This window comes from Balaenoptera physalus (genome assembly GCF_965194825.1).
Source record: "Balaenoptera physalus genome assembly, chromosome: 5".
Taxonomy (NCBI): domain Eukaryota; kingdom Metazoa; phylum Chordata; class Mammalia; order Artiodactyla; family Balaenopteridae; genus Balaenoptera; species Balaenoptera physalus.
In genome coordinates this window covers 52,251,350-52,270,556 of record NC_138884.1, presented here as the reverse complement: position 1 = coordinate 52,270,556, position 19,207 = coordinate 52,251,350, and the positions used below count along the sequence as shown (strand labels likewise).

General features: G+C 37.4%; 2 protein-coding genes across 4 annotated transcripts in view; one reads left to right on the top strand and one right to left on the bottom strand.

Moving 5' to 3' along the window:
• Positions 1 to 17,056, top strand: part of LOC309661862 (uncharacterized protein) — a 43,188-nt gene extending 26,132 nt beyond the window's left edge. The window contains exons 6-7 of one of the 3 annotated variants that reach the window (XR_014264302.1): positions 12,908 to 12,963; positions 16,914 to 17,056. The gene's annotated coding sequence lies outside the window, so the exon portion shown is untranslated. Of the gene's footprint in view, positions 1 to 12,907; positions 13,069 to 16,913 lie in introns of all 3 variants that reach the window. The other 2 variants (XR_014264303.1, XR_014264301.1) reach the window with 2 other exon arrangements.
• LOC309661507 (protein transport protein Sec31A-like) lies at positions 971 to 19,180 on the bottom strand (the record flags this gene model as incomplete). Its single annotated transcript, XM_082463191.1, has 6 exons — positions 18,820 to 19,180; positions 9,374 to 9,432; positions 7,608 to 7,871; positions 5,116 to 5,235; positions 2,617 to 2,688; positions 971 to 1,147 (listed from the first exon to the last, which is right to left on the bottom strand). The coding sequence occupies exons 3-6, from the start codon at positions 7,869 to 7,871 to the stop codon at positions 971 to 973; spliced, it is 633 nt and encodes a 210-aa protein (XP_082319317.1). The 5' UTR covers positions 9,374 to 9,432; positions 18,820 to 19,180.
• Between the last annotated feature and the right edge of the window lie 27 nt (positions 19,181 to 19,207).

Genomic DNA, 19,207 nt, shown 5'->3' with positions numbered 1-19,207 from the left:
AGTAGTCACACTTTTTATCTTCTGCTTTTCCAACTCACTTAGGTAAAATTGCTTAAACAACGAAAATTATTAGTATCTAATTCTCCTCAAGATTCTATGGGGACCATTATCTTTTGTTTACCACACTGTTCTTCAGACAGATTACAATAAAATCATTTGACGAAAATACTGTCTGAAAATATGTCAATTCAGGAGGCTGACAGAAGTTAAAGCTTTCTTTCTGAACTTAAATACCTCAGAGAAATAGGTAACTTTTTAAAAATGGATGAATAAGTTTCTAAATATAAAATGGAGACAATTCAATCTTAAAACTCAAACAGAATATTGAAAACATTAATAGAAAAAAGTTCAATGCATCGTACAGAATGACAATGCTCAATCTTTTCCTATAGATACTTAAAACTAGTGACCCCACTTTTCATTAATATTTGCTAAAATCTATGTAGCAGCCTCTAGATTTAGTTATTTGTTCAGGACCAAAGTGAAGCCAAAGCCACAAAAAATAGAGATTAAACTAAACTGTGAGTAGCCGTTTAAAAAAAAGACTACATACACATAAATAGGATTACACACTTTAATCTGATTGACACGGAGGAAGTAGGGAGGACATGAAAGAAATTTAGTTGCAGCTCTGCTTTACACATAACCAAAGGCTCCTTCTCCAAAAAGTAAACCTGAGGTTTCAAAAACCATATTTTATCAGAATACTTCAGGAAAGCATACTATGTGTAATCCAGGAAATACATTATTTGCAGAATAGGAAAATCATCACAGGCAATAAAAGATTACAACAAAAGAAAGCACCAGGGTTTTGAGCAGGTCTAAGGTGAGTATATCTGCAGAAACAATGTAAATGTTCTTGAGTGGCTGCTATGGAAACATGCTAAGGAGGACTGGTCCACATCTTATCGTTTTTTAAAACATGTTTCTTTGGAAAAACGACAATAGTGGCTGAGAGTGAAGCCATCCTTTAGACGCCCAGCTTATTGGCCTGGGTGAGAACCACTTTGAGAACTGGCATGAAAGCAGAGGTCTCACTGAAGTTGCTGGTGCTGACTATGTGGGTATGGATGGTCAATCCTTCTGAGTAGTTTCGAGTCTCAATGCTCCTTGCGATGTGTAAACCATTGATGATTGTTGGTGAAAGCTGAAGTAAAGGTGGAATTGAGAGAGAGAATTAAATTAAGGAAGAATTTTCCATGAGACCCTCTATAAACATTAAACCCTGATATTTAAGAGGAGCTTGAAATAAACATTATTTCAAAAATGTATAAACTGGTGAGCATTTCTAGAAAGATTGTCGGAACAACCAACACTTAAGTTATAAAAGCGAACCATGACAAAATGATTATGTAAGGAATTATTTACGAATTATACATGTATGGTAAGCCAGGTATTTTCTTACAGAAAAGCCAGATTTCCTTCCCCAAGTTGGAATGTTAATGTCTCTCTCCACTTAAGAGCTTTCTTATTATTTTATTTTAGATAACTTAAATATTTTAAATGACTAAATTATTTTAGATAACTGTCTCACACTTTTTAAAAGTTTTCCTATGTACATGAAGGAGTTTCACGATTCTTAATCATGACATCTCGAAGTAGGGGCCCAATTTACTCTAAAACCTTGTGGACAATAAAAACCTTGCACTTCTGGTCCACTGCCATTAGGAGGGCAACAGTCCTCATCATGTACTCAATTTGCCAGTTCTTAACTGCTTTTCATAATCCTGTCATCTCTGAAAATCATAAGACCTCTAGTTTTTTCCCCCCCCATGTCATTACTTGGCATGCATGTCCATACTTTCCAGAGAAGACTTTATTTTGGATCAGTCCATGGGCCACACCACTTCCACTGTTATATCAACTTTCTCTGGTTTGGTTCTCAGGAGACAAATGGTTATTTTTAGCTGATGGCATTGATATGGGGAATGGGGAAGAGAAATGCTAAAATGCAAAAATGTGAAAAAGTCCCAATTCTTTTTTTCTCTACTAGTGCTTTCATTAATAAAACACAACAATTCTAGAAAGGAATGGAGAGGTTGGGAGGGACAAGAGAACAGAACACACAGGGCATTTACTCCTTACTGCCGATCATCTTCATAGTTATACACATTGATCTGCTCAATTTGTGGCTACCTTTGGCTTTGCCTTTGTGTAATAGCTATTCTAAAAGAAAAGGATCAGAGTCTTAGACTACGAAAGAGATTACAGATTTGGTCTCTGGAAAACAGAGTATCTGCCCACTCTCTGATTTCTTAATTCACGGGACATATAAAAATGAATAGAAGTCCAGTTACCGTAGGACCAGTACAAGCCAGTTTGTATATCTGCTGTTTGTCATAAAAAAGGTTAAAAATTCTCTCTCCCTCTTAATCTCTCTCTCTCCCTCTCTCACACACACACACACACACACACACACACACACTGCCCTATCCCCTTTTCCCCGGTGACTGAAATGAAAGATTTAGACAGAGAGAAGTCCACTCTATGAACTGTCACGATCATTTTGCCCCCAAGCATACTATATATTACATGCAAGTGCTGATGAGACACTTATTTTACTAGCAACCAGGAATAAATGATTATCATAAATCCTTCTTTTCCCCACAAACTTACTGTCTGTTCCCTAAGTTTATCATACAGAAACTCCAAACGTTTGCTGGCATCATCTAGCTTCCTCTTGGTTTGCTGCAGGAGAGAAAAAACAGGTATGTTATGTATGAACAATAACTTTTATCCCAAGAACTTGCCTTACGTCATTTCACTAAACCTTACAGTCATGATGTTGGACAGCTTCATTTTATAAAGAAATGGAGATAGCTAAGACCGAGGAACTTGAACAGATTATTAGAACAGAGATCAGTATCTATTAAGGCAGGGAGGGCAAGAAAGTGAGAGCCTTCCTCCTAGGGTGCAAAGTGGAGCACTGGCTGATTTCACGGGGACTGCGGCTCACGTGAGGTGAGTGAGTGCCCATCTACACTGTGTGCACAGGCAACGCGAAGGGCCACCTGGAGGCAGCAAGGGGTCAGTGTACTACAGAAAGGAAGGTCTAACAGTTACTGTAAATTAAATAAAATGAACATGATGGGCGCTAGAAGGCAAACATACAGGTGAACTGTGGAATCTCAAAGTACTACTTATACGCTCAGTCACATTTGGTACATTTAATCCTGTCTTATTCTGGGCCTTTAAAACACCAAAAAAAGGAGAAAATTATCTTTTGGTGGCTTAAGATTATTAAGAGGGAAGTGTTAAAATGAGTTCTTAAATTAAGGAGTCCTCCTACCCTCATCCTAGTACTGTGAGTATAGTGAGAGAAAACTATCCTAAAAGTAAAGGTTTAAAATTATACTGTGATTAACTTCATATCTACATTATGCAACAGCCTTAAAAGTGACACTGCTTTTCAATATTTACTGAGTGACTACTACACGCCATGCTGGGACAGTGTTGTGTCTCATGGATCTCATATTCTATTGGGTGGGGAAAGGATACTAAATAAACAATATATTGTATGTCAGATGGTGATGAGTGCCATGAAGAAAAGTTAACAGGGTAAGGGGGTCAGCAGTGTTGGCAGTATGACGTGGTAAAAAAGTCCTGGCGGCTAATGGGACATCTGAGCAGACACCAGGAACAAGTGAGCAAGAGCTATGCAGCTCTGTGGGGAAGAGTTCCAGGCAGAAGGAGCCACAGGTACAAAGTCTCTGATGCTGACACGTGCTTGGTATGTCTGAGGAGGGAATGTCAGTGTGTCAGAAGAGGAGTGCGGAAGAGGTGACGCCATCGAGGATAACCTTACAAACTAAGCTGTGCTGCACAATTACGTTGTGCTGTTTGGACATAACTGAAGTGGAAATAAGAATAAAGCCATACTATAAAAATGATGTCAAGTATTGATTAAGATGGACTTTTGTGGAGGGTTCAAAGTTAATCCCACGTAGCTACCAGCAGGAGTCCTGGGCGGTATTTGAACTTCCTCCCCAACTAGTGACAGGAACAGTTTGTCTTTCTCTTCTGCCCAGGGGTGCTGGGTCACCAGAAGGAAGGTGATAGGGTGACCTGGAGGAGGGGAAGCTCAACACAAATTTCCTAAGCTAGGCCATGTACGAGGTGTCCTCCCAACCTCTATTTACATTAACTCATGCCTGAAGGAAGACTGGAGCTTTCCCACATTTTTATTAGGATTCCTCCAATTTGTATGATGAGGACCTGTCTGCCTAGGAGACACTGTACACTTACCTGTTTAACAGCTTCACCTGTTCTCTGTTCCTAGCTTCGTCTTTCCATCGCTCCCAGAATGCCAGGCGCTAAGGTTTATGTTACCTTTCCCCTGCCTCTGCTTTCCTGACACTTTCAGTGCAGAGAATTGCTTTCCAAAAGACTGGCAGAAGGCTGCACATATTAATACTCAATGTTTGATGAAACAACAAATTCCAGAAGCTGTTTTTCAAGCAGACAACTGGCCAGTGACTAAATAAACATATTCAATGTTTGTTGGCAGAAAGTGAAATTTCATCTAAAACAAAACTGGCTTTGTGGAATTTTTGTTGTTGCCAATACAGTCATCCTCTAATAAACTGAGTAAAATCAGTTACTTTGACTATGAATATGACTCCAATATCTAAAGCACTGAACTATTTTTAAGGTCTTAGCAAAGTTAAAGATTGTCTATCTACTTTTAAAAGCTTTGATGTAAGCTCAGAAAGAAACCCCAAATCTGAGTTTCACCGTTCTGTTGTATTTTTGTGCTAGGCATAAGGTTTGCCGATGAGACTCAGTGCCGCATAGTGGTGGAAAGCATGAATTCTGGAGCCAGACTAGGTTCGAATGCTGGCTCTGCCTTAATTATTACGTAACTGCTTTTTGCCTTAATTTCCTCCTCTGTAAATAAATATGACAAACCTACCTACCATGAGGTTGTTTTAAGGATTAAAGTTATATGTAAAAAGCAGTTGAATGTGTTTTTATATGTACAGCAAACTATATATAAGTGCTAGCTTTACTACTTTTGCATAAACTCTCAAAATACATCTTGTAAGACTTTAAGCAATCATTATAGAAGCGCTCCATAAGGGATTCTTTTAATTAAGCAAAATAAAAAATACATACAGGATCTGTGGCTGAAGAGAGGCAGCGCTGAATAAGATCCTCAAATGTGGTCTTTAGAATGAGGTGTTCATCTGGAATCGGTTTCTTGGTAATTTTTTCTGTTGGCAAAGACTGCACATGCTGGAATAAATAATACCATAAAATGACTAGAAATGACCAGAAGTTACCTATACACAAAGCCCTGAATCTGTGATAAAGAGAAACCAAGGACCTTGTAGGTAGGCTCTTCAAAATCAAATGAAAAATTAACATGTGAAATCACTTGGGATAAGCAAACATAAAAATCAGATATTCAGTAGAAGATACAGGTACTCTTTCTACAGCTTCTATTTTCAAAAATAGGATGGATATAAAGTATCTGATTAATTATGGAACATACATTGATCACTATTTCATATAACTGATGGGAAGGAGACCTGTGCCAGTAGGAAATGAAAAGAACAAGGCACTTACAAAGTTGGCTGGTTGGAGTGGCTGCTTGCTTTGCTTGTTGGCTCATTTTTGTTTATCCTGACGTTCTTCTATTCTTTGGTTTACTCTTGGAGGGTGTTAGCTGGGCTATTATCAAACTGCAAGATTACACCAACGGTGAGGATAGAAGAGACCATGATCTTACTGAATGTACAGATGGGAAAACAAAGAAGGAATGTGTAAGTGTTTAAAGTTTTGACTGATTAGTTCATTCATAGAAAACATTAGGCAATTCTGTATTAGGCATTGGCTAGGTATTGGTGAGCCAATACGGAAATGATCTCATCCCACAGGGAGTTTACAGGCTGATGGAAGAGAAAGTTTTAAAATGTCATAAATGTATGTAAAATAGCAACTGTGATTAAGTTAACATCACTGGAACCAACAGACAATATAATTGGGATTTAACTGAGGGGAAGGCTCTTGAAGGAAGTTATATCAGAAGGGTAAGTAGGAGTTAACCAGTTAAATGGGGGAGGAAATGCATTCCAGACAGAAGAACGTGTACACAGTCAGGATCATGATACAAGGGACTGAAAGGGGGTCACTGTAGCTGGAGCAGAGAGAGCGAGCAAGGAGGAGTGTGAGCTGAGCGATTCCAGACAATGTGAAATACTTTGGTCTTTATCCTGGGAACAATGGGAAGCTGTAACGTTTTAAGCAATGAGGAGATAAGACCAGATAAGAGATGAGTCAAAGTCGATGCTGGCAGACCAACTAGAGGCTCCTGCACTGCTTAAGACTGGAGACGAAGGTAGCATGGACTAGACTGGAAATGTAGAGAAGGGATTTGAGAGAGATTTTAAAGTAATATCAACAAGACTCGGGGATAGCTCTGAAAAACAGGTTAAAGGAAAAAGAATATAAAGATGATGCCCAGGTTTTTGGCTGGATTAAATAGGAAGGGTTATGGTGCCATTCGCTGAAACAGGACACACCAAAAGACGACTAGGTTTGGGAGGAAGACGATGAGTTAGATTCTGGATATGTTAAGTGTGAGGTGCCTCAGAGACATCCAGGTGGAGAGGAAGCTGGACACTAGGGCCTGGCTGAACACACGCCTCCGTGCAGCTCTCCCTTTCAGCGGTAACTGGGGTTCTGGCCCAGATGAGCGCAGCTTGAGCACCCAGCTCTAAACGAAAGTGGACGGCTTCACAAACACCACAGACGTGTAATTATACAAAATTAACAGTGCGTCTTTGTAATTTTATATATTCTCGTGGAAAGAAGAAGGTCCTCCCATCTCCATCAGAACACTTGTTTTCATAATGCAACTGTTAATGTTTAGAAGTTCCTTAGGCAGAAATCTCTTAACAGCAAAACATAGTCTTGTGGTAGAGATATAATCTTTACAAATTTGACTTCAGAGAGTCAAAGACAGTAACAGACAGAAGAGCTAGTTTTATACTTGGGCAGGAATTGATTTCATCTTATGTTGAGCTGTGACTTTACTTTTCATGAATAGATCAAAATGTTTCTCTTTGTATGTCTAAGTCAGTTATATGGAAATATGATAGATTTTTCATCATCTAGAGCCCTGCCAACTAGCTGTTTGTATGTGAAAAGCAAGCACAAATCTATATCTCCATCTAAAGATATGGCTATATTATTAGCTCTTACACATACACAAGAAAATATATAACTCATTACATTTTTATTTTCTATTTTAAAGGAAAAAACCTTTGGAAACAGCTTCTGCTTAGCAACCTTGGATGCAAATATGGATTCAACTGCTCTTAAATTGTGCCTACTGATTAGATCAGATGAAATACTGTAATTGCCAAGTTACTGTTAACGTAGACTAGTAAATACATAAGCTCCTTCTAGAAAGTTTGTATATGGCCTCGTCATTGAAAAATAATATACATACATGAACAATCTTAAAAAAAAAGGTATTATTTTTAAGTTGTCTAAATTGAAATCAAATTGAGGTAATAATAAAGGTATAACCATAAAAGTTAAAACGTTAAGAAAACATACCGAAATAGAGCCATCTCCCACTTCCACAGATTTACTGTTACCTGCATGGTATTTCCAATAGGAGCCCCAGGGGCACCTTCAATATTGGGCTTTGAAAAAGACGGAGGCATGCCTGGTTGACTGAGGGGTTGCTGTATGCCGTGGAAGGGCTGGCCACCTGGAAGGTGTGGCTGCGGGAAGGAAGCTTGGCTTGATATTGGTGCTGGAGCTGAAGGCTGTTGCTGCAGCATCTGTGACTGGGGGTCACCCAAGGGGTTCATGATTGGTGATGTGATGGGAACAGGAGGCGTAAAGTTCTCAGGCATCTTTTAAAAGAAATAAAAGGCACCAAGAGTAAGGAGAAAACGGTATGATGACAACATCTCCTCAGCTTTAAATAAGGGAGTTAGCCATTTGTAGCAACGTGGATGGACCTAGAGATTATCACACTAAGTGAAGTAAGTCAGAAAGAGAAAGACAAATACCATATGGTATCCCTTATATGTGGAATCTAAAATATGACACAGATGAACCTATCTATGAAACAGAAATAGAATCAGGGACATAGAGAACAGACTGGTGGTTGCCAAGGGGGTTGGGGGAGAGTTGGAATGGGAGGGTGGGGTTAGCAGATGTAAGCCTTTATATATAGAATGGATAAACAACAAGGTCCTACTGTACAGCACAGAGAATTATATTCTATATCCTATGATAAACCATAATGGAAAAGAACATATTTAAAAAAGAATGTATACACACATACATGTATAACTGAATCACTTTGCTGTTCAGCAGTAATTAACACAACACTGTAAATCAACTACACTTCAATAAAAAAATTTAAAAAAATAAGTAAGGGAGTTAGACTATTCCATGGTTAAAAAATTTTTTTTAATAACAGTAGAATACTTTTTAAAATGAAATTTTATGCAGAATTCTAGAGAAAAACATAAAAGTAAAGGTAATCTAGCTAAGAGGGCTGGGAGCTCAAACCTGGACCTTTGTTTCCCCTTTATCTTCCACACTTATCCCATAACGGGCCAAAACCATGGTGTTTTTGAAAGAGGATGTCAAAGTCTGGAGAATTATATCTAGCCATACTGGGATCAGATATGCCAAATATGTGTTTGTGTGTGTCACGTGATCAGATGTAATACCTTTTTCCCAGATCATTAAGTGATACCTACTTAGTGATCAATCACACTCAAAGCAGTAGATTAAATTTCTGATTATCATTGACCTAATTTTGGGGGGGCTTTCATCATTTAGTATCTCCCAATTTTACATTCTGGCCTCTCATTACTATACTTGGGGGACAGAAATCACTAGGAGTAAAAAAAAATAAAAAGGCTTGGGGTAAAAGAAGGAAAGAAGAATCTTAAGTTATGCTCTAACAGCTCTCAACAGTTATTAACATCTAAATGATGCTCAGCTACAAGGCTATTTCTTTTCATATTGTATGTGATAGACAAAAATAGTCCAAAATATAATTACAAATTCATGATTACTGTTAGAACCCAAAACCAAAGTAACTCCTAAAAAAAAAACCATTTGAGAAGCATGAAATTTTGTTTCCTACTCTTTGAAAAAGATCTGCTGGGAATTTACATCTTGCTTTTTAAAAAGGGTTTAATTCATACCACCATACTATTTTGTACTTTCCTTCCTTCCCTTCATGGATTAGAAGATGTAAGTTGAAATACACATATTAAGTATATTAGTCAGTCAGCTTTGCCTTTAAAGGAACAGTGAAGTGTGGTGTGCTTCAGGTGGCTACATGATTGACAGGACACCTGTAGGCAACTGAATAGACATCTTTTTCTAGTACCTTCTTCTTCTTGGGTACTCTGTTCAAAGCTGGAGGATCATTCCAACCATTCTGAGAACCTATAACAGATAATAGAGGGCATTTTCCTTTAGAATCCTGAAAAGAAGAAAACTAAATTGTATCCATCATATAATATCTTCAAATTTTACTTTCACCCTGAGATAACTGTCACAGAAGTTTTACCAGCTGAGCTGCTGGGATCACTATGTAGCCCTGGACTCTCAAACTCATTACCTCTAATAATCACAGGGCCTTGGCTTAGAAAGCAGCATATCTTGACATTATTTCCTTTTAAAGTGAAAGAGTTGTACTAAATTTAAGGATAGTGAAGTTTTTATGTCTATATTGGTATATAACCTTCAAACAATTCTCTCCTAAGAAAGAAAAAATAAATCCCCTGAGTCTGCTAAAAAAAAAAGGCTTCTGATATATTCAACACACAAAAAAAGAATAAAAGTGGCAATCTTCTATTTCCCCAGAGAGCAATTCAGCATACCCAAATCATCCACATGGTAGAAACACTGTTAAAAAAACAGAGCCCAACTACGCAACACCAGTATGTTTTTATCACCTTTGCGTTAAGAACAACCTATAAAGTAGAAAAAGGCATTCAAATATCTGTGGTAAGATTTTTTTTTTAATACACCCCTCCCCCCCAAAAAAAAATTTCCACGCTGGCAGCAAATATAAAATTAAACTACTGTCACCTTTAGGAAATTTCCTCCCCCCTCAAATCTCCCAAAACCTGTCATCTCAAAGTGAGAAATGAATATGAGTAGCAGAACTCATTAAGGTACTTAATGCCTGTATTTTTTAAAAACAATTTTTTAAAACATCTTTATTGAATGCCTGTATCTTTAAAGAAAAATGGAATAAAACATGCCAGAGATAAGATAATTACTAAATCAAAATATAATCATTTTACATCTTATTAAGTTTTGTGTATGTGTATATGTAAAAGCAAAAAATTCTTCTTCTTTCAATAAACATTCTTTCAGTATTTTACTTTTGCTTGTTTTATTGATATCTACGATATTAAATCACAACAAAATTGCTTAGCAAACCAAAGAACATAATGTCATAGAAATTTTGTAAAAACAAGATCTTCTCCTAACCAGCATGCACTCATTTGCCTTGATTTTAAAAGTAGAATTAATTTTCTACAAGGTGACTAGGAGACAGAACGCCAAATGAGCCTCAAAACATTCAAGAGCTAATCACAAAATATTAAACCACATGCTGCTTATTTGCTTAACAAATTCTTAAAGTTCTCATTATACACAGACTAATCATTCAAACCTCTCCCATCACCTTCTAATCTTTCTTATATCTAAGACAATCTTGGTATAGCCTTGTCTTTCAGTCTATATAAAATAGACAACTTTTATGATTCAAGATCATTTGTGTCACTATGTTAATTCAGTCAGTTCTAAGATTTGATTCCATTAAGAACTGATCAGATTTAGGGTATTATCGGCTTTAAAGTTCACATGCATAATTGTGAATATCCATTCATTAATTATAGTCAGTGATTCAAAGATTTCCAAAGATATATTTTGTAACTAATTCACCTTCCAACATAGACGCCTGGTCTTGCATAGACTGATTTTCTGTAGACAAAATGTAAAAGTCACTTAAACAGTATTATCATCAAAGATATTCTAAACTCTACTCATTTTTTTTTTGAATTTTTGAATTTTATTTATTTTTTTATACAGCAGGTTCTTATTAACTATCCATTTTATACATATTAGTGTATACATGTCAATCCCAATCTCCCAGTTCATCACACCACCACCTCCCCCCCACCACTTTCCCCCCTTGGTGTCCATACGTTTGTTCTCTACATCTGTGTCTCTATTTCTGCCCTGCAAACTGTAAACTCTACTCATTTTATAATTGTTTCTCCTCCCTCCATCAACCCCAAGAAAGAACAAACTAATTTTATAAGGGAATAAAACTTACTTTTTAATCAAGTCACGTGAAATGGCTTCTATCTAATTAAGAAAGTAATCAGTTTGTGGGCAAAGCTAATTCATTCATGAGAGCACTTCCTAACATATTATAACTGTGTCCATTTTAGTATTTTTTAAAGCTGTGAATCCAAATCAGTTGAAGATCTTGCAAAAATGCAGATTCTAATTCACTAGGTATAGCGTAGGGCCTGAGATTCTATTGCTTCAGCCAGCTCCCAGGCAATGCCAATGCTGCTGGTCTAAATCCTCTTTAAGTAGTAGGGTTTTAAAGAGAAATGGGAGGATTTCTGCATTGTCGTGCAGACTTTAACACTACATTGTTAAAGATAATAAGCATTTTAGACGATCTTAACAAGGAGGTGCTACTTTACTGCTGGATTTGGGAGGCCCCAAGGATCTGCATTCTGGAGGAACTGTAATTTCTGGGGTCACAACATGAATATGAGCATAAATGGGAACAGGCCCAGTAAATATGTAACCATCTCATATGGTCTTCTCTATAAGAATATACAGATTTGCAGACTGTTTAGCACAAATCTTCCAGAAATCACTACTTCTCTTAAAAGAACTGAAGTTTCTGGCAGTGGACAAGAGGAAAGAAGGCTGAGAACTAATACAGCAATTCCAAAATTGTCGGATGTTCAGGATTGGTCCAGGCCCAGTCTCCAATCAAAAGCATGCAGTGTAGATACATCATATGTACCTACAACTTACGGGAATTCAACTTACGGGATACATCATATGCACATACAACTTACGGGAATCCCGTAAGTATGTGGGAGTTATGATAGTTGAACTTGGGGAGAGAGGAATCGAGAGTATATAGCATTAACTAGTGAGTTCAATTCAGTTTGAGCTCTACTCAAGAAGCACATGCCCCAGAGAAACTGTGAGGTGGGAGAACTAATGCCACAGTTTGGAATTTCTCTGTATGGCACTAAGGATAGATGTTTCTCATGCAATATGGCTTCTGACCACAGGCAACTTCTTCGTGAGGGCTTAACTGAAGAAAGCGGTGATCACGGATAACTGACTCTTAAGTGATTTCTTATTTTTGTCTTAAATGATGACTTTACAATTTAACTTCCCATGCAAGATATGACCTCACAGCACTGCAGTTAATAAATCCCTGGGAGTCACTGTGTGTGTGTTATGACAGAGGACAGACCTGACTTGAAACTAGTGATGTACTCTCTAGCGCCAGACTTCAGCTTCTGGGCTGAGGGGGTCAATATACAGTCCATCCCCAGGTTCTACATCTGCAGATTCAACCAACTGAAGATCAAAAACATTCAGGAAGGAAAAAACTCCAAAGAGTTCCCAAAAGCAAAACTTGAATTTGCTGCAAGTATTTACACAGCATTTACACTGTATTGGGTATTACTAGCAATCTAGACATAAAAGTATATGTGCATAGGTTATATGCAAATACGACACCACATTATATAAAGGACTTGAGCATCCTTGGATTTTGGTATTGGGGCAGGGTAGGGGGGAGTCGACGGTGTGAAAAACCTAAAAGTACTGGAGGTACCCTGGCCTTGATCGTTTTTTTCAGGGAGCAGTCTCAACAACATGCCTCCTCTCTAGCCCTGTGAAACGTGGGAGCAGAAGGTGAGACCAGTTTTTCCTCTAACCTCTCGTGGCAGTGATCTTAGCCTTGGATATTAAAGCCTGAGTGGGTATCCTGATTTCACCAACTATCAGCAGCACAAAAAAGTATGTGGAACAATTTCATATGACCCTTTGGTAGAATGACACCAAAGTTATAATGAAATCAAATTAAATCGAAAGTTACGAGTAAAACTGAATGAAATAAGAAACAAAAAGATTTTCAACAGGAACATATAGCCAGTTGGCTATCCCTCATAACTTGAGGGTGGGCTGCCTGTTGAATTGAAAATAACGACTGTACAATAATCAAAGTTCCCACCAAAACATATGCCTAACTGGCCCCTCCTAACCTCAAACCATGCAATATATTTAGCAATATGTTTTATTTCAGCCCAGAAAATCCTTGTTCAAATCTCTGATCAATTTAACAGTTTTATCTTAGCTATGATTCTAACCCCTCAATACTTTTGCTTTTATATCTTTAAATTGTTTAAATATGACTTTTTAAAAACACAATTAGGGCTTCCCTGGTGGCACAGTGGTTGAGAATCTGCCTGCCAATGCAGGGGACACGGGTTCGAGCCCTGGTCTGGGAAGGTCCCACATGCCGCGGAGCAACTAGGCCTGTGAGCCACAATTGCTGAGCCTGCATGTCTGGAGCCTGTGCTCCGCAACAAGAGAGGCCGCGATGGTGAGAGGCCCTCGCACCCCGATGAAGAGTGGCCCCCACTTGCCGCAACTAGAGAAAGCCCTCGCACAGAAACGAAGACCCAACACAGCCATAAAACAAAACGAAACAAAACAATTAAATTAACCTCTACTTTATGGAGACACACTTTAATAGCAACACTAGGTAAAGCAAACTGAATGAAGAACGTGAATATCTACAGGAGACAGTATTATGGGGGTTCATTATGGATGTGCAAAATGATACTCTTGGTCAATATGTTTAAAAAAAGATAGCACAGTCTAATCTTGGACATAATTCTCTCATAAAACTAGTAAGGGAAGATAATCTTTTTTACCTTTTCAAAAAACCTTAAAAATGGGCATAAATCTCTTTCTTACTCTCTTTTTAAACATGACAATGACTTTAAAGAACATTGGAAAATGGTTCATGGTGTAATATTAAGGAAAGTAGTAAGATGTAAATTATGAGTGTATGTGGGAGTTATGATCTCAATTCTTTAAAAATGCATGCATACAATAAGATACTACTATCTTCACACCCATTAGAATGGCAAGAATTAAAAACAAAAACAAAAAAACAGGAAACAAGTGTTGGTGTGGATGTGGAGAAATTGGACCCTTACGCATTGCTGGTGAAAATGTAAAATAGGGCCACCACCTCAAAAAATTAAACACTGAATTACTATTTGATCCAGTAATTCCATTTCTGGGTATATACCCAAAAGAACTGAAACCAGGGACTTGAACAGATATTTGTATACTCACATTCATAGCAGCATTATTCACGGCAGCCAAAATGCCCATGTGTAAGTTAATGGATAAACAAAATGTGGTATATACATAGAGTGGAATATCACTCAGCTTTAAAAACGAAATTCTGATTACATGCTATAATATGGATGAATCTTAAAGACAGTGAAACAGCCAGTTACAAGAAGAAAAAACTGCATGACTACTTATATGAGGTACCTAGAATACATACATAGAGACAAAGTAGAACGGTGGTTACCAGGGACTGGGGAAAACGGGGTTTTTAATGGCTACATAATTTCAGTATGGGATGACAAAAAAGTTCTGTAGTTAGTGGTGATGACTGTACAATAATGTAAATGCACTTGATGTCACTTAAAAATGATTAAAATGGCAAATTTTATGTTATGTATATTCTACATTAAAAGAACTTTAATATATGCATACATACATATATGTGTGCATATATGTGTACGAAGGGAATAAATACACCTAAATTATTAGTGGTTATATATGGGTGGCAGAATTACAGATAATTTTAATTTTATTCTCTATACTATTTGAGGCCTTTCAAAATCCTACAGTAAAAAATTAATAAAAATCAAGGGAAAATTAACTTAAAAACTGAATATGGCATGTCACTGGATTCTGGAGACCCTTATCCACCTTAGTGTAGGGATTAGTCCTCCACATGGTCTTTAGGGAAGGAAGAGAGAAGCGCTTGGTCTCACATACAGAAGTGGAGTTGCTACCATCCTTACTTGAATCTCACTTCTCAATGGGAACCTTCTCAAGGTGTTCTTGCATAATGGTAGGATGTAGGCACTGGCTAAGATACTCTCAGCGGATTCACAGAAAAATATTAGTGCCAATGGTATGGAGACTTTTGGCTAAAAGATCATTTGAGACGGAGAGGACAGAGCATCCTTGTTAATCTTACACCTCCCCCTTCGCCGTTAGCCTCGCACGTCACATTTTTTAAAAGGCACCACAAAGTTAAAAATTTAAATTTAGAGAGAATGAATCCTTAAGGTCATTTTCCAATGACACGAGATAAAACAGATGTATCCAAAGAAAAATAAAGAAGGCTATCATGCTCCTTTCCTTTGTTTAAAGGGTTAAAAACCAAGTACTTATAATTTGACTACGGAATGTTTATGAAAATTTAAAAAAAATTTTTTTTCAGCACACTGTTTCACGAAAATATTCAATATTATGCCCCTTCAAGACTCTTCTATGTGAAGGAGCACAAGACTATATATATATACATATATATATATACCCAAATTAAATTTTCCATTTTTTAATACTGTTTACTCAAAAACAGCTTCATGAGAGCTTCACATTTTATCAGAAAATTTTGCTAAGTAAACTTCTTGGGCCTTCACATTTGAAAGTGCTCTCCCTTAGTAACAAGTATACATTAAACCAGGGACAAAAAAAAAGGTGGGGGGGGGGGTACAAGCAGTATCTTACTTATCCTGCACAGTAAAGCTAGGAAAACTTCCTGCTTTTTGTGCTGCCACCACTGAAACATGTCGCACTATACTAACTTAGGCTGTTAGCACTTTATACCTTGAACTCGGAGACAGCCTGTTTTCCTTGCCTCTGATTCTGCCATGCTGCCCACAATCTGTTTTGCAGAACCACCTCCAGGTTAACCTCCCTAAAGTACCACTTTGACCATGCCTCTCAGGAGTTCAAACTCCTCCACTAGAAATTTTCTTCTTACTGTATGAAGTATAAATTTCTTGCCCTGACATTTAATGTCTTCCAAAAGTTGGCCCAAATACAAATTTTATGTTCCAACTTACAACAAAGCTATGTGCTGTTCACTAGAAATAGAAATGTACTGTACTTTTCTGCCTTCCTACCTGTGCCTAGAATAATTCTGATTATAGACTGAGCAGGTTCTCATTAAGAATTTACTGAATGAATGTTTTGATGATTGCAACATGAGTTTCTCTGAGCAGTGCGCACATAATTTTGTGGTTCACTAATAGTTACAGGGCTTGAAAATCCTAGTGTCTATCAAGAAGAATCCACCGGACAAGTGGAATTTCCAAGTCCCGTAGAAAACCATGATATAATAATCTAAGACATATTAGAACAAAGATAAAACTTTTAGTCACAGTTATCTGTATAACCTAAGCAAACTTTTTAGGAAATCAAAAAATAAAATAAGGTAAAGCTCTAACTGTTAATTAAAATACAGGGACTACTAACATGCAAGAGGTAACAAAGCAGCTAGCTTAGTGCATGCTGAGTATTGCAAAATGTATGGCTTCATCTTCCTATTAGTTACTGTGCTTCTCAGCCAGGTTAGAACATTGTTACTTTGTACATAAGCAAAGACTTTATTATAAGGCCAAATGCCCTTTAGCTTAAGGAGGAAAAAAATACCCATGCAAATATTTAACTTAGATGATGAAGTAACAAATGCTTAAAATAGTGATGCTAAATGTTTCTGTAATTCCAACACTGATAGCTATTTCTACTGCTTTCATCAGGACTAGACTATCTGGTAAAGAAGAATGAACATGGGCTCTGAAGACTGAGAGACCTGGGTATCTCAGTTGTATCTCAACTTGGAGTCTATCACCATGCAATCATGAAAACATTATACACAACCCTAGGAAACTCAAGCTTCCTCATGGCAATTTTAAAAAAAAATAATTATTCTTATTTCTCATGGTTATGAGAAATAAGAAAATATACGGCAGTGCTGGTACATGTCCAATGTATGTTCAATAAATGATCATTCACTTTCCTACTTCCCTGCACCACTTTCCTATGTGGGGATTTACTTGAATCCATCTTTCACTCAAGCTATTACCCAACTATTCAGAATATATACTGTTTTCGCTCATCCAGGTTTTAAAAGGTAATTTTTTGAACTCTACAATTGAATGAACACTCCTCTCTAAATATCAACCTATTGAAATATCTGTATTGAAAATTATACAAATTGTATTTGTGCAGTAAAGGCTGATACATATTGTGTGTATGATTTTTGGTACTTTGGACTTTAATATTATATATCAAAGAAGAGAGAAGGAGATATGTGTATAATTCTGGATCCATAAGACTTCCAAGAAAAAAAATACTTCCTCAATAAATCCTATTATATGACCAGTGTTTTCAGTTATTAAAGCTACTGCTTAGCAGTTAAAAAGAGAAAAACATATACTGGACTTCCAGGAACAACTTCAGTAGTAGAAAGCAAGACTCACTTCTGTTTTGCCCCTCTAGTTTAAAACCATCAATTATAATCTGAAAAGGAAACTATTTTCAAATACCCTTAGTAACAAGTATACATTAAACCAGGGACAAAAGGAAAAGGCCCAGAGCTCTAATTCTGGGCGAGGTGTCATCACGGCTAACTTTGCAGTCACCGTCCCCAAATGCTTTCAATCTCTTCCTAAGCTTATGCGTACATACTATTACTATTATGAGGAAACTGAGGCTTAAAGTTAAGTACTTATTCAAGGTCACATAACTAGAAAGGAGTGAAGCTGTGATACAAACACAGGAAGTCTGATTCCAAAGTCTGAATTCTTTGCTATGTTAGTGGTTCTTGCCCCGATTCATTGATCTCTTTTTGTAATACGTACTTCTGAGGCCCCTTTTACAATCCTAACATGAAAATCAGATAATATTACCTACTCATAAAAAATTAATATAATGCTTTAATTGTAACATGAAAGATAAAAAGAATCTATAAAATGTGTATTTACTATAAAAATAATTTTAAATTATGCTTTTAATTAGAAAATTTCAGGCAGAACTACACTGTCAACAACAAAAATGCCTAGAAATTTCCAAAATGTTTGTGAGGGTAGAATTGTCCTAATGGAGAGAATCCCTGCACTACTGTATACTTTCTGCTGTCTTAGAGATTCTGTCAGAGTTGCATTCTTTCACTTTTTTCCTTTCAATACACGTCAAGATCCTTGCTCACCTTTACAAACAAACATAATTACAAAATTTGTACAGCCTCATTAAACCCTGTATTATTTAATCTCTATGAATGAATTTAAGGCACAAATAATTTTAAAAACTGAAAATCTAGGAAGAACACAGAGCATCGTTTTACTCTGGCAAAGAAATTAGTGTCAATTAAATCTAGTTCCAACCACCACTTATCTGGCCAACTAATTTCTTACCGCTTATTTTAAATTCAATGGCAGATTATATACTCTTACCCTTTTAAAGCTCTAAAGCTTTTCTCATTTAGCAACTAAAGTTCACTATGGGAAAATCACACTTTTAGAAATAGTTTTAGAATTTGTTATACAATTAAATCAATACCTCACCTTGCCCAGTTTATAGTTAGAAGTAATTCCCCTCCATGCACCCACGTGATCACGAAAAAATAAAAGAGGGAGCCAAACCAAGTCCCTTTCAAGCGCAGACCTGTTCTTTGGGATGCAGGCAGCTCGCCGGCAGCAGGCAGTGTACCTGTTGCTCCAGGAGGCAGCGCATACGCTGAAGATGACGGTGGAGCTCCTGGTCCGCCGTGCTGGAAGGACGCTCCAGAGCGAGGGGGAGGAGGGAACGAGGCAGTGGGGCTGGACGTAGGTGGAGAGGCCTGGTGCTGTGCTGTGTACAGCTGAGACTGCCCAGAATAGGACGAAGCGGAAGATATGTACGGGGTGTTAGGGTAAGCGTTTGAAGCAGGGGGCGCAACAGGCTGCTGAGGTCGATACGCTGCTGACCCCCCTGTTCCGAAGGAATACTGCTGGACTGGCTGAGAAGCTACACCAGGGAGAAGGAGCAGAGATTTTAATTAGTTACACATTTA